This window comes from Erpetoichthys calabaricus, chromosome 9, assembly GCF_900747795.2.
Source record: "Erpetoichthys calabaricus chromosome 9, fErpCal1.3, whole genome shotgun sequence".
Lineage (NCBI taxonomy): Eukaryota > Metazoa > Chordata > Cladistia > Polypteriformes > Polypteridae > Erpetoichthys > Erpetoichthys calabaricus.
The window spans coordinates 136,772,924-136,792,080 of NC_041402.2; the positions used below are offsets into that span (position 1 = coordinate 136,772,924).

At 38.3% G+C, this 19,157-nt stretch overlaps 1 protein-coding gene across 2 annotated transcripts in view; it reads left to right on the forward strand.

The window, feature by feature from the left end:
- The first annotated feature begins 462 nt into the window (after positions 1-462).
- stxbp1a (syntaxin binding protein 1a) overlaps positions 463-19,157 on the forward strand; it is a 58,479-nt gene continuing 39,784 nt past the window's right edge. For both annotated transcript variants that reach the window (XM_028810224.2, XM_028810225.2), the window contains exon 1: positions 463-623. In XM_028810224.2, coding sequence (XP_028666057.1) covers positions 587-623 — 37 coding nt within the window. In that variant the 5' untranslated portion in view covers positions 463-586. The remainder of the gene's footprint in view (positions 624-19,157) is intronic.

Sequence of the window (19,157 nt, forward strand, 5' to 3'; positions counted from 1 at the left end):
CCATTACCCACCTCCTTTAAAGCCTCACACACAGCCATCAGACAATTCCACGTCAACGGACGGGGGCAGTATGTGTGTTTGGCGGGGGGATATGATTTTATTTTGTGGATGTTGCGTAGAAATTCGTGCTTTAAACGTATGCGTCAGATCATCTTGAAGAAACTAGTTTTGTGAAACACATTTGATAAACTAAGCCACATCAAACTTAAAACTTATTATTTTTTTTATTATAGACAATAAATTGAGTTAGACTCCGAAATAACCTAGATAGATAGTTAGATAGATAGATGAGTGAGAGTCGGTTTTCAAAGGTGCAGCAGGAGCTCGAGCGGTCGATCGGTGTAGTTATTGGTGTTTCTGACTCCTGTGAATAGCAGCCAATGGTGTTTTAAAAGGGGGGCGGTAAGGGGGGGGATGCAGGGAATGCAGCTGAAGCCATATTGGTCGCTGGGCAGGTGACGTACGAGTCCCGCAGTCAGCTGAGAAAGGAGGTGCCCCTCCCGGCAGTCCAGCAAAGCGAGCAGAGCCAAGCTGAGAAGAGCGCAGCGGATCAGGGAGGGCACGGACGCGAAGGCGCTCGGGCATCATGGCACCCATCGGGCTGAAGGCAGTGGTCGGAGAGAGTAAGGAAAGACGGGGCTACTCACATCCGAGGCTGGGTTTGGTTAAGGGGCGAATCGGAGCAGTGGAGAGCTGTCGGCTGCTTGGTGCTGAAGCGGCTTCTCGATGCAGTCCTGTACGCCATGCAGCAGTGTTCTGATCATCTTTGCGGAATCAGGGATTTAGACAAAAGACACCTGGTTGGGTTGCTGCAGGCATACTGTTTATCTTCATGAGTTGTCTTTTATCTCTGGGTGTATTCGTTTGCATGAGTGTCTGTGCGCCCGCTGTCTCACGATCCGCTTATTTGTGTCAAGCATTTGGAAACGAAAGGGGCGGCGCTTCAGTGCGCGGTGTAGGTACCGCATGAAGAATGATCCGCCGGGGCGATTACGGTCTTCTTGGCACTGGCAATCGGAAACAAATAATATTTATAGCTAAAAATCAATTTAATAATAATAATAATAATAATCCATATAAAAACGACGAGTTACATTTTTCATTAAATGTGCAGTACGGAGCGCAGCTGTGCAATTTGACTGACAGTCACGATTCCCTGGAGATCTACGGCCGATCTGACGTCAATAGTCTCTTCTGTTTACTGTTATTATAAGTAGTATTAGTGTTATTATTATCAACCAAAAACATGGTCATTTGTAGAACAAATCGTAACTAAAGCGGACTGGAAGTGTAGACGTACCGTTTCTTCATAACGGGACAAGCTGACTCTTGCGGTTCCTCCTTAATCCGATTTTTAATGCCTGGGCCCTGCGCAGTTTCCAGTTCCTAAACTGACATCCCACATCCCATTGTCCTGTATAAAGGACAGGGGGCGCTGCACTGGCTGTGCTGCGACTTGGGGTGGATGTGACCCACACCATTCCAAAGGGCTGCACCTCCAATTTTCGCCCAAGTCAAAGAGTTAAAATAGCACAATGATGTGCGAAATGTCGAGTACTTAAGAGATTTTCCGACAACAACGTCCACATTTCAAGGCTGTCACAGCCCAGGACTATATGCAGGGTAGGAAGACAAATGAAAATATATTGCTGGTACGCTTTGGGGGAGGATGGATTTGCCTTTTGGAGAGTCTTTTCATCTGTCTGGAGGTTGCGTGTGTTGGGGATTTATTGCCTGTTTCAAGCAGGCTAGGCAGCTGCATCCGTAGGCTTAGCAGTCGTTTTTAATGCGCTAGTCCAGATAGTCTGTCTGGCTCCACCTGACTTCCTTTCCTTTCGACCTGCTTGCTCTCTTTACCTTTTCCTTAGGCTTAGTAGTGTTCAGCCTCACTTCTGTTTGTGTGGCCATTTTACTGTATAGAGCTAAATATTGCAGCCAGATTTGTTGTGTTAATATTTATTTCTTTAAACCGTTATGACATATTACCTTATTTTACTTCTTCTCCACATTACTTAAATTGAACATACTTCCCAGAACTGCTTTCTTGCCATCTTTTTAAAACTCATTTTTATGCATCATTTTCCCATTTTCTAATTTAATTCCACTTTATTTAACTCATCTGTAGTGTTATTCAACTGAATCTGCTGGTCATAATTTCAGTATTTCATTCTGGCATTACCTTTTGCCTGTTTCTATTTTTAGTGTGACCTTCTGTATCAGATTCCTCTTCTATTAGATCAATTAATGCTCAAGTAATCATAAATTTATATAGCAACTCGGCTCTGAATAAAAGAGCTAGAATATGAAAGGCTGGACCCTTCACTGTAAAACATATTCAGTTTTTTGGGTTACTCAATTTGAAGTGAAAGCACACAAGGAAAAATTATGATTCTTTAATAACATTCTACTGGATTGTGTGGCTACACATAGAATTATATTAATTCTGGGAAGGGTTATTTGCATATAAAATTAATTCTCTGGGCTTTAAAAATGTGGACAAAACTGAAATCTTTAATGTGTGGTAGTATGATACCTAATACGATACTAGCAGATCAGGAATATCTGAACTTAGCCTATACGTTATTATATGTAGCAAGAGTCTTATTAAAATCATAAACCCAATGGGATTTGTCAAATCTGATAACATCTTTTCATATCTATTTATAGAGCTGTTTATGGATGTAAATAAATAAAGTTTCTTTTTGGAACCTTCATGTGGATGATTCTTTTTGGAACCAAAAATGGCTTCCTATATCATCAGTTGGAAGGACCACTTTGGCACTTTATTTTTAAGAGTGTAGATGTAAAATTTGAAAAAATTAAGAAAGTCCGAGTGGTTAAATTGTGAATGATCATTCATTCATTCATTCATTCATCATATGTACAGAACTCAAATCTGTCTTTGCAGCATTGGGTGAAAAACAATATTCCGTCTTGGACTGGCCACAGAGACTGATGAGCGAAATGATTTGCACAAAATTAAATTTTCAGTTAAAAAAATGTTTTTAAAGAAATTGTGTTGTGTTTCCAGAGAAATTCATTGTCGTTAACATAAGAAGAAAGGCACTTAATATCTGGCTAGAAAGTTTCAATACTTTGGCCCTCTAATCATTCCCAGTTGTATTGGCTAACTGTCTCTCTCAGCCCTTCAACACCTAATAACTAATAAGTGGTGAGTATGCTGGTGCAAAATGGCTGCTGTCACATCATACAGGTGGATGCTGCCCATTGGTGGTGTTTGAAGTGTCCCTGCCCCCCTATATAAAGTGCCTTGAGTGTCTTAGAAAGCACCATATAAATGCAATAATTTCTTCTTCTTCTGCTTCTTCTTCTTGTTCTTCTTCATTATTTCCTCATGTGTTTGCCTGTCATTTAGTATTTCAATAAAAATCTTCAGTGGAAAAAAAAGAATCACCAGAAGTGTGCATATCCTCAACTAGGATAACTCAGTTGAGTACCAGCATGGGTTGGCAGTGGCGACTTTCTGAGCACTGAGTTTTCCTGTGGAGCAGACACCATATTGTACCTGATATGTCTTTGTTTGGAAAATATGAGGCATGCAACATTTTTAAAAGACATTTTAAAAGTCCTCCACGGTGATATGAATGAGAGGCATAAATAGAATTGATTTTACCAGTGTGGTACAAATTGCATGCTTTACGAAGATGCAGAAAAGAATTATGGGTAAACCCAGAAGTGTGAAAGAGTTTTTAGGAATCAGTATTCCTTGTTTTTCATCCAAAAACTTTAAAACCCCAGACCCCAAAAAAACTCTTTAGTGTCATTTTTGTGAATCATTATGTAAACCGAAATCACTTATCATGGGGGGCACACACACACATACACTTGCAGTCATATATTACAATTTAGGAGTCTTTTATCAACCCAATATAGACATGTCTGCTGTGTGGGAGGAAACCAAATTGCATTTAGACATGCAAAAAAAATATTAACACGTAAGAGTCAGTGAGTGGGGTATTTTCAAGGTTAATTAAATAGTATTCAGTGTTCTATCTATCTATCTATCTATCTATCTATCTATCTATCTATCTATCTATCTATCTATCTATCTATCTGTCTGTCTGTCTGTCTGTCTGTCTGTCTGTCTGTCTGTCTGTCTGTCTGTCTGTCTGTCTGTCTGTCTGTCTGTCTGTCTGTCTGTCTGTTTCTTAGCTGGCACCTCAATCATCACCATTACGTTTGTTTCACTCACCACCATTTTGTGCATTTGGTTTTCATTGGTGCTGCCCTTTAGAGATTCTGGTTACTATGATGGTGTGTGTATTTCTAGGCTTATGGTGCTTACATTATGTGGTGCATGACATTGGGAGCCAAAATGATAAATATGGCTGCATGGTTTGCTTCATGTGCAAAATTTGTTGAAAGATGAAAAAAAAGATGTTGTGAGAATCCTTAATTTTTAAGTAGTCTCACAGTTTAGAAACTCTACCATTGACTCGTTTTATTATGGACTCCAAATTTAGAGAACTCCCTTGAAATTTAATGATCATTTGAAAAACTTTGTGTTTCACTTTTTCAACTCTGGACTTCCTTTCTTAATACACTGTCATCTGATTAAATAAAATGGACCAGTCTGAACTTTTATGAATATATCACTACAGTGACAACAGTTGCCATTTAAATCCAGTCACCTAATGGTGACTATGGGCCAATAAGTCACTTCAGAGTTCAGCATACATTTACAAGTATAGCTAATAAAAAAAAAAATAACATTAATCCAAGAACTATGTAATAAAAATTCATAATAAGACTTTTGGAATCCCTGGTTAGATAATCTCTGGTCAACAAGGCCAAAACTGTCACATGGAAGCCTGAACTTCACGTCTGGCCCTTTCCAAATGACAACATCCAAATCAATGCTGACGGACTGCTGAATAATGTACATATGCAGCTATTTTCTTTATTATGGTGTTGTGAAATGTTTGTTTGCTAGCTGTTATATGTATTATGCTTTTGCTTCAACTAAACCAACCAAAGAGAAATGGCATACTACATTTACATTTAGGAAAACATGCATATACAATAATTCTTGTCCAATTTACCACAATTTATAGAAAACTTTAATAGCAAGTAAACAGCAATTGAAGGTATGTTTGGATCATCACTAGTAATTTTTACTATGTTTTCGACATTGCATTCCTCCTTTATGTGAAGGCTTTTGAATAATGATTTAAATCGAGCTGACATCTTGACATCATCTCTTATGTCTCTTTTATAATATAACAGCAAACTTAGTGATAAAATTGTCATGTGCCTGCACTGTGCAAGGCTTCATGTCAGTAACATACTTGAAAATGAATACAGTGGGAATCAAATCATTTGCCTAGTCAGAATTTGCTTTTTGAGCCATTTGTTTTCTCTACGACTCTAAACTTGAGTGTTTGAATATGGATGGATGGGTTGTTATGCAATTTTTGCTGTATTATAAGAATAATTGGCTTTGTATCTAGTTGACACCATGTTATGCCAAGTGATCTGTGGTTAGATGGATATTGGGTTTAGGATTCTGTGCAGTAAGGAGGCTAGATACCTCATTTGAATCCACCCTGCTTTACCTCCCATAACATGATACAGTAACTGATAAATGTTTGTATGTTTAAGTTCATACTTACAGAAAATCATGCTGTTTATTACAATATAAAAACTGTGAATGATTACAGCTTTGGATCAGCTTGTACAAATCCTTAGTTACTTCTTTGATGTACAATGTAGGGTCATACTGTATGTGTTGATGAATTGTAATGATCTGTATGACATTAGGATAAGCATGTCTAGAATATACAGCAATGCATTGTGAAAGATTAGGCCTATACTGTTAATCTAGAGTAGTGCTATAAAACATCTCCCTCATCTATAGGTGCCAGTGGGTCAATGGCTGTTACGTCTCTTGGACATGAGCATGAAAGTCAGTGAGGTCATGATGTGGGATTATTCATGATTTGTAAACTTTTGTAATTTTCATATGCAAAAGTACATTTGGAAAGCAGGAAAAGAATGAAATCTGTGTCTAGAACTTTGTGGACTGAGGACATCAGGCTTTAGCATAATATCTACTTGTGCCATTGTGGATGATATAAAGAATGTAGTGGGTTTAGAGCAGTTCCAAGTGGGCCAAAAAAGGTGAAAAGTCAGTTGTGTTATATTTGACTGGACCTTTTGTTTGCTGTATAGCTAATCTGATAGGTTTATAGTGCTATTGTTCGTCAGATACATCCATGGACGCCCTAGGGACTCACAACATGTCTCACTCTGCATGGGTGTGTGTCTCTTTGTCATTTCATGGCCCTCCAGTGCTGTGTACTGTGAATGATCCATATGTGCATTGAGACTGCCCATGGTGAAGCTGACGTCACTTCTGACAGGTGGTGTCCAGTAAGCCAGCCTGACCTGAATGAGAGGAGTCTGTAGGCCTTCTTGACAGATGCCTTTGAGGATGGACTAGTTGCCTTGGGGCCATTTGCAAATGTGTTTTGTAGAGATGGCTGACACCTCCTTCAGCTCCTTCATTTCCAGCCGTGCAACTGGAAGTCGGCTTTTCTGATAGAGGCTTCCTGTTGACACAGATCTTGTTTTAGGCACTAAAGGGGAAATTATTTATTTGATGAGGCTATTCTTTAAAACAGGAGTTTTTTTTTTTTTTTTTTAATTTAGTGGGTGCAAGCATTGTGATTGAGTCCATCCTATGACCAATACAAGGGAAAACAATCTGCTAATCAGGGTTCATGGCACAGCCTCCTTCTCACCCACACATTCCCAGACACGTAATCATTCTGGAAGCTTCGGTAATTATGACGATCCCCGGACTCAGGACAGGCTTTCAAAGGTGTATTGCCTCTCCATAATCCTTATCAGATTAGTGAGGAAAATCCTTTTGCAGTTTTGTGCATGTAGGTTACACTATGTGCAGAGAAACCAAAACACAAAGTAAACAGCCATTCGTATCAGAAACAAAGACTGGACACTGCTGATTTAGAGCTGCAAATAATACCTGGAGCAGCAGCAACCAAAATAAGCAGGAGTTATGTTCGCTGTGAAATTAATGGGCTGTTGCTTCACCTCTAGGATGAAATCAGGCTCTGTAGACATGTAATTGACATTGACAATTCTTCAAGTACCAAGATATGCTGTGTTTTGATTTGTCAATTCCCTGTCTGGGTTCTGCTCAGTTGATAGTACTATTTTGATTCCTTAATGTCTAAGATTTGGAAATCTGCACTTCTGTTGATTACATGTTAGAACCTACCGTCATCCACTGTAAACTGTATCTGCGTTCTTTGCACCAGCTTTATTCTTCTTTCATAAGTCTTTTCGGCTCATTTTGCTCATACCAGGTCTCACAACATATCCTTAATACAATTTAAGACATTTTCTCCTAATTCTTAATTATTACTAAAAATTTCAATTTATCTTCTAAATGCATATCCTTCTAAAAACTAGACTAAAATTATTGAAAAATGTACTGTTTTTGAGTTGCAGTTTCAGAATTCCACCACACCACATGTGGCTGTCAAAATATTTTCACTGTGGTGCCAGGATTTCACTCGATTTCTAGTGCTTACATCACCAGTTAACTTCAGATACCTCCATTCATGTCCTTGGTTTATTAATATATCTACCTTATATTCCAATTCCTCATAGAATGTGGGTTGCTTGTCACTTATTTATTTATTAACCATCACCTTTCTATATGTTTGTTCTCACATTTTACCATTGATTTCCTATATGACTCAATATTACTTGAAATAGTTTGATTGAAAATTACTTTTGAGAGCTGGAGTGCGCCCCACGTTTACTGGTTTAGCTCTGGATTTCTTCCCAGTTCCCCCTCTCCAGATAATAATAACCTGCATGTTCTAGTTTACTTGGCTCACTCATTTCTTAGACAGATGTTCTTCTTTTTTGGATTGCAAGGCATTTTCTGAATTGTTGAATATTCATCATTCAATATATATAAATAGAGAGAGAGAGAGAGAGAGAGAGAAAGAGAAAGATAGAGATAGGGAGATAATGATTTTTTGTTACTCTTTTATTTTTATTATTGTTTAATAAAGATAAGCCTATAGTTTTTTATGCCTAAGAGACCTTCTTTATGTATTTTATGTTTTCCCAATGCTACAAGTTGGTTTTCTCTCCTTTTATAAGCTTGTGTACAGTCAAACCTATGTTTGTCCTGTATTGGTGAATGAGTGTGTGAGGGTGCCCTGATATTCAAGATTAGTCCTGGCCTGATGGCCCTTGCTGTTCTGACTATGCTGAACATTTATTTTCTATGCTGAATTTTATTTCACACCCACTGCTCGGGATTCTTATCTCTAAATTGGAACGAATACCCAGCATCCTTCAAACTCTTCAAACTTTGAATCCTGCATGGCTTCCAACATACAAACCATCCACACATCTATTCACAGGCCTGCTTAATCCTATTGTGGAATTACAGAATGGTGATGTTTAACACAAGCCAGGAATCAACTCTGGACAGGATTCTAGTGCATCACACAGCACATTAGCACACACACACATACTGTTCTAATGAACAATTCTCTTTTTTTTCCCTCCTTCTCTGTGAGATCTGAGTACATGTTGTTAATGGAATGTGGGGTTTTAGACTTCAAGCATTATGACATGTGCATCTATTCCTTATCTTATGCAATATATAAAAAGTTGAACTTTAATAATGTCATATTGTGACTCCATTTTGTTTATGAGTTAGGCATTGCTATTTTTTAGCGATTGCATCAACCATTTCCACAGCAATACTTTACAGAATCACTTGAGAGTTTGTGACATGCGATATTATTTGGAATGCCGACATAAAGGTTCGGACGTTCAAGTTGGGGTCATCCGATATTAAGAGACCTGTGTGCTATGCATTGCTTTATTCTTATCTCTCTGTTCCCGGTTGCCAAGAAATATTTTTCTTGTTATTAAGACTTTGGTTTTAGGTTTACATTTAGAAATTGATGTTTAATCATCTGTCTTTTCCAGTTATAACCTTGCCTGTTTTTTCAAAAACATCTCATCTCTTGTTCCTTTTTATTTAAAATCTCTACTGTCTCCTTCTGAGTTTGTACACCCACATTCATTTATACAGTACATGAGTTAATTATTACCAGTTATCCCAGCTTTTGAGTGTGTGAGGGAAATCGAACTGCCTATAGAAAACCACTTCAGATGGAAGGAGACTATGCAGATCCACACAGACAATGGTGGGCAAGGATTCAATGCCAGTCTCCTGGAGCTGTGTGGCAACAATGCTTAAAGCCTCTTTATACTTGACAGGTCTGTGTTGCCACAAGAGTCCCCAAGGGTGTGCATGATGTAGTGTGACCATGTAGTGACCAAGTACCTCCAGAATTTTGTAATCATGTGGCACTGTAGGCGCTTGTTCACATTGACTGTTCATTAAAGGAAGTGTTGTATAAAGTGTAGATACCTGCACCTACACAAACCAATAATAAAGCACACAGTGACAGCCCTATGTCCACAAATTTATGGTAAAAAATTACCCAGACCCTGAGCAAAGATGAAAGTTTGTATAGGCAATAATATCTGTAAGATCAATATGTACAGACAAAGAAAAAACTATGGAGAAAAGCTGGAGGATGCTGTGCACTGAACATTTGAACTACGAACAGATCAGGGTGCACATCCTGTGTGTGCGATTGCCCCTGCAGCTCCATGTAAATGGGTCTTTACTACTGCACCACATCCTGTCATAAATCTGCATTATGGCTTTCCTGAAGTTGTCCTGTGTAATTTTGGAGATTATTATTCATATCTTTTTATTATTTGTTTAATTTGAAGTGTCATTTTCTGTATCTGCCACCATTTTGTTGCTTACTTGGTGGCAGCCATATTGTTGTTGATAATGACGTCTGTTGTCAAGCATGTGATCAGGTTTTGATGTGACGATCATGTGACATAATCGGAATGCAACTATTTAAGACAGTGGTGTGCTATTGTCGGAATCCTACTGTTGGAATTTTCTGAAATCAAATAAAAGTGCTACAAACTTATTATAGTTAGGTCGATATAACTCTACCCAGAGTTAGGACTTTTTCTAGCTTTTTTGTTTTGCTTTGACTATATTTCCACTTTGCATATTTATTTTGGTCTTTTGTTTTTCTCCATTTTCACATGTTTTCAAACCGCTTGCCTTTCTTATTACCTTCTTATCACACTCTTGTTTATTTAATTTTTTTGTAGTCATTAACTAGTGATCCATTCAAATTACCATTTTTTTTCCAGACATGTTGAGATTCGTATTGTCTCTGGCTATTCATAATGTCACTATGCCACCAGATATAGAGCAAATCAGTGAAACTGTTATATCAGTAGTTAAGAAAAATTGGTTGCCTTATTGGTTAGTGGAGAAAATATTGTTGTCTAATTTTAGACAATCAGCAAGTGCAAAACCGACCTCTGCAAGACTGAACATAATCAGTAACTAAATGGGTGACGAAAAGATACCAAATTAAGCTGCATCACAATGAACAGTTGTCTTCATCAGAAATATACTCATTATAGACATCGAAATTGAAATATAAAGTTTTTGAAATACAGGTTTAATTTGATGGTGTTGCAAAAACTGTATTTAGTTCTGTTGAGATGTGACTGGGGCAGTGAAGCTGCCAAAGGGCATTTAATGTAGTGAGACACATTTCGTTTTTCTAATTCCTTTGTTATGCAATGTAGAGTGAACAAGATAATGGCTGGCACACATAAAAAAATCAAGCAATGTGACTGTGTCCTGAGGGAGTAACTGCTCCCGCTCTCTCTTGTCTCATTTTGTCTTGCTCTAACCTCAGATACAAAAACCTTTGCTTTTAATGAATGTAATGTTTAATTGCAAGACTTAAATTCTATATTACTTGATGTGTAGCTCAAGTATAGAATTGGCAATGCAATAAATGAAAAGTGAAAAGATGATGAAGGTCAGCAGAGTGCATGCAGACATCCTGGAGCTGATGACAGCAGCAGTGAACAGCATGTGTGAAGAAAGCATAATTATTGGGTTAGAACATAAACCATTCTGGTTGCCCTGCCTCACCTTGAATAAAATGTGCAAGGATCTCACATGATACCACACTGAAAGGTCTTCTGTCCTCAGTATGCAATAAGCATCACCGTAGCCCTTGGCATTTACATTTTCTCTGAAGAACACTAGGTGAAAGCACAGTTTGGCAGAGAATCATATTGGCATCCTCATGTCACATACAGTATTTTAAAACTCTTTGGGCCACATATCCTCTTTAGGATGGGTTTGAGGAGGTGCTGTGACTTCTGTCACTTTAACAGGGTTCAACTCGTTAATGGAATATCTAGTATTTTAATTGATGGATAGCATATCATCCTCTGAAGAAAACATTGTGAGGTGATTTGTTTCAGGGTCACATAGTGAGTCAGTGGTTAAACTGGGGCTGAACTTTGAGTTCTGTGGGTTGCAGATCCTTTAAACACTGGACCATACAGTGATATGACTTGACAGCATAACACTGGATAAGCTGGGTTTAAACTTGAATGAAATGAGGATCATACCAAACGCTTCCTAATATCAGTGACCTAGGCAGGTGTCTCTTGCCCTAGTGAAAAAGCAAGATTGTTATCTGATTACGATTGCTAGATGAAAATCACTAGAGAAACTCTGCACAGTTCTCCTCTGCACTGCTTTCCTTCCCTGTCTTCCTTTGCCTGTCTGGAGCAAGGACAATAACAGACTGTGTATGAAGCGTCAGATCTTATTACATTTCCTGCCGCAAACCAAGCTACATGTAGGTGGGAGGAGGACTGGTGATCATATTAACCCTCTGCAAGCGGAGTCAACTTCCAAATGATAATGCCATGGATGACTATGCGATTTGAGACAAGTTAGGTCATCTGAGTAGGCATCATTTGATGACTCCTGAGGGTGAGGGTACTGTGGACCATCTGAGTAATTTGTCTACACTGATAAACCAAAATAGATAGATAGATAGATAGATAGATAGATAGATAGATAGATAGATAGATAGATAGATAGATAGATAGATAGATAGATAGATAGATAAATAATTGCTCTAGGAACAACATGGATTATAATACATACAGCAAAACCATAAAAAGTAAAAATTGGCATGTATAGTAAGTGCAAGGCCCAGACCTGTGCACAGAATTTAATAATAATAACATAAATAAATGATATCCCTAAGCCAGTGTGTGTGTTACAACTGGCTAAGGTAATGAGAATCAATTTTGTAAGCGGCATAATACAATAATAACTAGCAAACAAACATTTCACAACACCATAATAAAGAAAATAGCTGCATATGTACATTATTCAGCAGTCCGTCAGCATTGATTTGGATGTTGTCATCTGGTAAGGGCCTGAAGTCAAGCTCAGGCTTCCATGTGACAGTTTTGGCCTTGTTGATCAGAGATTATCTAACCAGGGATTCCAATAGTCTTATTATGAATTTTTATTACATAGTGTCTGGATTATTGTTATTTATTGTTTTTGTTAGCTATATTGGTAAATGTGTGCTGAACTCTGAAGTGACTTATTGGCCTATAGTCACCACTAGGTGACTGGATTTATATGGCAACTGTCGTCACTGTAGTGATACAAGGTGAGACACAAAAATAGCCAGATTGGTAAAAAAAATATATTTTTTGATAAATTACAGCATTCTAAACATTGTCACCTTTTATATACTCCTCCCGATCTCTACACCACTCCATACATATCTTCCATTGATTGAAACAGTGCTAGAAGTCTTCTTGCTTGAGGCTCTTCAACAGGCTTGCCGTTTTTGTCTTCACTTCATCCATTGAAGAAAAATTTGTTCCCTTCAGGTCACAGGGAGCTAAATTGGGCAAATAGGGAGGATGATCGAGGACAGGAATGTTTTGTCAGTCAAAAACTGCTTTACAGAAAAAAAGAAAATTCATAAGAAATCTGATGTTGATTCGCTGCTTGATTTTTTCACCCAACATTATCGTGGCAACTCATGTAGCGATTGTTGTAGGCCTACAAATACTGACTGGGCAAGTCACAGGATATACCTAGCCGGTCGGCTATTTGAGAGGGTGTGTAGGAGGGGATATAGTTCTATGATTCACATCCAGCCGACCTCCAGACAGTTTTCCAGGAAAGCCCCAAGCTCAGTCTGGTTATTTTTTTGTCTCACATCGTATATTCATAAACGTTCAGACTGGTCCAGTTTTATTTAACCGATGACAATGTATTAAGAAAGGAAGTACAGTGATGAGACAATGAAATGCAAAGTTTTTCAAATGATCATTAAATTTCAAGGGAGTTCTCTAAATTTGGAGTCCATAATAAAACAAGCCATAGGTTGAGTTTCTAAACTGGGAGACTACTTAAAAATTATGGATTCTCACAACATCTTTTCTTTTCATTGGGCAACAGATTTTGTACATGATGCAAACCATGCAGTCATATTTATCATTTTGCCTTCCAATGTCATGCATCACATAATGTAAGCACCATGAGCCTAGAAACACACACACCACCATAGTAACCAGAATCTCTAAAGGGCAGCACCAATGAAAGCCACATGTACAAAATGCTGGTGAGTGAAATGAATGTAATGGTGATGATTGTGGTGCCGGCTAAGAAAGAGAGAGAGAGAGAGAGACAGACAGACAGATGGACAGACAGATAGTAGAATACTTTTAGCAACATCATGGAGTATAATACACACAGCAAAACCATAAAAAGTAAAAATTGTCATATACAGTAAGTGCAATGCCCAGCACTGTGCACAAATATAATAATGATATAACAACATAAATAAATGCTGCCCCTAAGTCAATGTGTGTGTTGTAATTGGCTAAGGCAATGCGAGGCAATTTTGGAAGGGTCATTACATAGTCTGATGGCTGCTTGCATAAATGTGCCCTATGAGCAGCACACGCTGGTGGAATGAGCCAGTGTGGCTAAAGGTGCTGCAGAACAACAGATCTGGAGGATAATGGGCAGCATTCAGTCTTACTGGGCTGTCATCGTCTTTTGTGCAACTGCCTCCCATGAGTCCAGAGTTAGTTCTACTGTATAGTACAACTGTCCTTCCTGATAATTTTAACTGGCATCTGGCATCCCCTGAACCAGTGTTTCTTCATAAGCAGAGCACATCACCCTGACCACTATGGACTGCTCCCCTTAACTTCTTGTATACATTAACAGGGCAAGTGTCTTTCAAAGAAAGAAAAGCCTCCTGTGGGTCTTTTTGTACAACAGATCTGCATTATCAACTAATTTAGTCTGCTGTTTGGGTAATCCCCCATGTATTTATTTCCTGTTGTGTCTAATGGCCTTATTGGAATCTGCAGTGTTCATGAATACAAAAGGTGATGCAAGACTGGCTACCAGTCAGACATTAAGTTTGATTTGAATCCTGAAGTTTTTCTTAAGCACATTAATTACATTTTGGCCCATCTGTTTCCTGTTGCCATTTAGGAGGACTCTACTGCTGCTGGACAGCTGTCCCCTCCTTGGCAGATATGAGTGCAGTGCACTTTTACAACACCTAAAAACTCTGCTGTGCTGATGGGACCCAAAGCATGCTGTGGAAACACAGAAACAAGGATAAGCTATTAATTGAACAGTCTCCCTTCCAGGTTACTGTTTACATTCCATAAAGTAAAGTGGACTGTGCTTTGGTCAGTTCATGCAAATTCCTCATAAAATGTCAATTGATGACTGTATATATGACTCATAAAATTTACGATGGTGAGGTGATTAGCCCCATTTTCACTGTAGCAAAGTTGCTATAGATTTAGTGCACTAATGAAGGTGGCACAGATGGTCATGTGTAATAAGACCTTCTGTGGTTTTAAAAGGTCTCACCCTATTTTCCTTGTCACTTGATATCAGAGACTGCTTTCTCTAGATTTGCCATCAGTGAGTCAATACTGCAGACGTTAGCCCTCTGAATGAATGCAAAAAGAATAAGGCAGCTGCTGCCTTTGGTTTCTACAGTATACCATTTGGATTCTCATGCTAAATGCTAAATTTTGTAACAGATTGCTGTCTGAATCAGCTGGTCTCAATATTTAGGTATGGTGAACACTATTTAATGCATTAAACTGAATGACAGAAGACTGCATTAGCTTATATTCCCTTCATTTCCGCACAGGTACCTAACCTAAATGCAGTGTTACTGCTGCCTAAGGCTATCCTGGGAAGGGGCCCTGACTTTCTTCTCCCACATCTGTCTAATATAAAGATATATTGAGCCTGTCCTGTCGCGAATTGTCTTAGGGAATAACTATTTCAATTTACACAGTTAACTACAGAGCTTTAGTTCAAACCAAACATATGCTTAATTATACGTTTTTAATAACAAAGGCAGAGCATACAAATGAACTTAAATTAGAACGTTTACTGAATAAATAAGACAACCTTTTAAACAATAATGACAATAATGATAATAAAAATAAAGATGATAACTTTAGCACTATTTCAACTTACAAAAAATATATGCATGCTAAATTCAACTAAACATATAAGACCCAATAAATTATTATGCCAAACTTTGGTAAAGATAATTTCAGTGCCAGGTCAGATAACTGACTAACTGCAATTTATAAAAGTTAAATGTCAACTGTAATTCACAGTCATGAATTTAATTAATAAGTCACCATTGTATGGGTCCATACAAGCATCCACATGGTCCTGTTGCTGGACGGTATCCATCGCTTGTAAATGTAGTGGCCATAAAACAAGCAAAGCACCCATTCACTCCCATGAGCAAAAAATAAATGAATATATAAATAAAAAGGGTTACTGCTGTTAACATGCCTAATACCCAATTCGGCTGAATGAAACGGTCATACACCACTCAGAGATCCAGCGTTTCACAACAGCATCTCTCCCATATGAATTGAAGAATCCAGTCCTCTCAAAAGGTTCTTCTGCTAACAGGTAAGTGTCCCAAACCTGTCAATTATGACGTCTTTTCTTGTACCCAGCTTTTCAATATTTTAAGCATTCTCTGAGGATATCTTATTAAACGAATGTAAACCATACATTCTGTGAAGCTCAGCAAGTTACTCATCTAATAACTTAGATGCAAAAGAAAAAAAATCGCTTTTCTCTATTTCCTATTTCTGTTCCTTTCTTTTAGTTTCTTTCAGGAGTTTAGGAGTTCTCCAACTCCATTCTCATGCATGCACACCCCATCCCTTCCTCCTTCAGCCACACTGCAGCATTTTCCTAAAGCCCGCCCCTCACAGCAGGTGATTGGATGCTGCTGCCCCACTGACCAATCAGAGACACACACCTACACACAGGATAGCTGCAGGTCTCTCTGCTGTGCAGAGTAAAGAATGGTTAAAGAGACAGTGGTCAATTAACTATGGCAGTCCTGAAATCCAACTGAGCTACTTGTATATTTGGGATTATATAGTGAGTCAGCTCTGGCATTTTAACCAACGCATTGTGATTTTAAGTCTCCTTAAATATAAATCTCAAAAGACTTTAAAATGGATATAATCCATTCATATTGTAATATTACAATTTTTTCAGTCACTGGAGCTACATTTTGTCAGATTTCTGGTTTTCTGCAATTTTAAAAACTAGAATTTTCTCACTTGTTTAAACACCAGGAGTAGGTACAGTTTATGTACCTGGTAAATGTACAAGTTGGATTTTGATATGCTCATATTTTGGTATCATGCTATTTTACATCATCAATCAATCCATATCTGAAGTAGTCAGGAACACAAAACGTTGTTTGAAAACACTAGTTTTTCAGGACACTGTGTTCTTAAGCCTTATTGACAAACGTTGTCAGATCTTCCTGTCTTCTCTGCCTTCACCATTTGGGTCTGTATTCCGGAGTATACCCACCTGGGTTGCGTTCTTCTTAGCTTTTTCTCTTTATCTTTATGGAGTCTAATTCTGTCAGGTCTCTCTGTCCTGCAGCTTTCTGGATCGGTCAGCTGCCTTTTCTCTACAAATCTAACCTCAGAGCAATGTTGACAACAACAAGTCATTTAAACCAACAAGCATTCCATCTAAATTCTCTAAAATAACATGAAGTTGACATTTCAAGTTCTACAAAGTTCAACTGCCTGCCTCACTGCTTGGTAACTTACATGGAATCTAATTTGTCAACTATGTCAGTCCCTAATCTTTCACCGGTGATGCTTGAAATTGCTAGTACTCTGTGAGCACTGTTCCAGTCTCCAAATTCTATGAATTGGCCACAATGAAATTAAGTTTTTCAGTCACTCCTGCTTCTTTTACCATATCCTCTCCACTTCCTCCAGCAACCCCCTTTATTCTATTAACCGCTGATCTGTCAGCTTTTCATATTTTGCAGATTTTGCCATTGGAAAATTATTCTACAGTCTTTCCATGTGTTATACAGCTTTACCTAGATGAACTCTGTAATTTTGTTTGTATTCTACATATTTCCCTCCAAAAGTCTAATGCTGTCAGCTCTTTTTATCCTATAACATTTGCTGCTGGAGTCTATCCTGGTAGGCCTTTCATGTCCAGACAACTTTTATTTTCTCCATATTCTGTATGGCTCTCCGTGGGTCCTGTATTTTCAAGCAGATGGCGTCTTTTACGGTTCTGTCACAATAACTATAGATACTGTCGACTCTTCATTTTTTATTCTGTTCACAACTAGACTGTAACTGGCTGTCTACAGTTTTGAACTTTCACCAGTAGAATCCAATCCTTTGTCTGCTATCAGTGTCCTGAAGACAAAATGTCTGAGAATGAGGTAGCATGGAAGATCTAAACACAGTCTTTTTAATGGACAATTTAGTCCTTGATTATAGTAAGAGCACAATGCATTTTACTGCTGATTACAGGTCAGTTCATAGCAACTCCAAATGTTGTCAGAGCAGAAGAATAACATACACAGTAGGCAATAAAAATATTAATGGCACATTATTCACACATTGAGTTGCAGCACTGTTAATTCCTGACAGCGAAAACTTCTTCTTCTTCTTCTTTCGGCTGCTCCCGTTAGGGGGTCGCCACAGCGGATCATCTTTTTCCATATCTTTCTGTCCTCTGCATCTTGCTCTGTTACACCCATCACCTGCATGTCCTCTCTCACCACATCCATATACCTTCTCTTAAGCCTTCCTCTTTTCCTCTTGCCTAGCAGCTCTATCCTTAGCATCCTTCCCCCAATATACTCAGCATCTCTCCTCTGCACATGTCCAAACCAACACAATCTCACCTCTCTGACTTTATCTCCCAACCGTCCAACTTGAACTGACCCTCTAATGTACTCATTTCTAATCCTGTCCATCCTCGTCACACCCAATGCAAATCTTAGCATCTTTAAATCTGCTACCTCCAGCTCAAAATGAAATATTTTGTTAAGCAAAAAAAAAATAATCATTTCATTAACTAAAACTAAAATAAAATGAAAAAATGTCAAAACTAAAATTAAACAAAAATGAGAAAATAAAAATCATAAGTGAAACTAGTTAAGTCCTGTGGTGTGCTGGCACCCTGCCCGGGATTGTTTCCTGCCTTGTGCCCTGTGTTGGCTGGGATTGGCTCCAGCGGAAGCCCGTGACCCTGTGTTCGGATTCAGCGGGTTGGAAAATAGATGGATGGAAAGTAGTTTATGTAATTTTAATTTTGATTTTCACCACACTAGTCTTTGGGCTTAATGTACATGAGAGCATGCAGCTGTCAGCAAACGTATTAAATATTATTTAAAACGTTGAAGTCGTAAATGTGGTTAGAAATGAGCATTGATTCATGGCATGTGCAAGTATTACTCGCTGTTGGCATCTGAGTCTGTGGCTTTCATTGATCATTTCATCCATCAGTCAGGTTTCCCTTCTAGAACTGAGAGTGAATACCAAAGTCTCATCTCTTGTCAATGACATACTCTGTGGATTTCATTGGCCATAATAGACCATCAATCACAGATGTTCCATTGTCAACGAATGGCTGGCAACTTTCACTAAAATTCAATAAAAAGGAACTTAAAATTAAAATGGGCACATTTTACTTTGGATGATTCTGCAAATCATTTGAAAATTAGACCCATGAAGGATTAACTAAGCTTGAATATCCACACTCGCTGTTTAATTTCAGTCAGGATTTAAAAAATTTATCATTATACACCAAAGAAGGTAGGAATTTCAGCCAT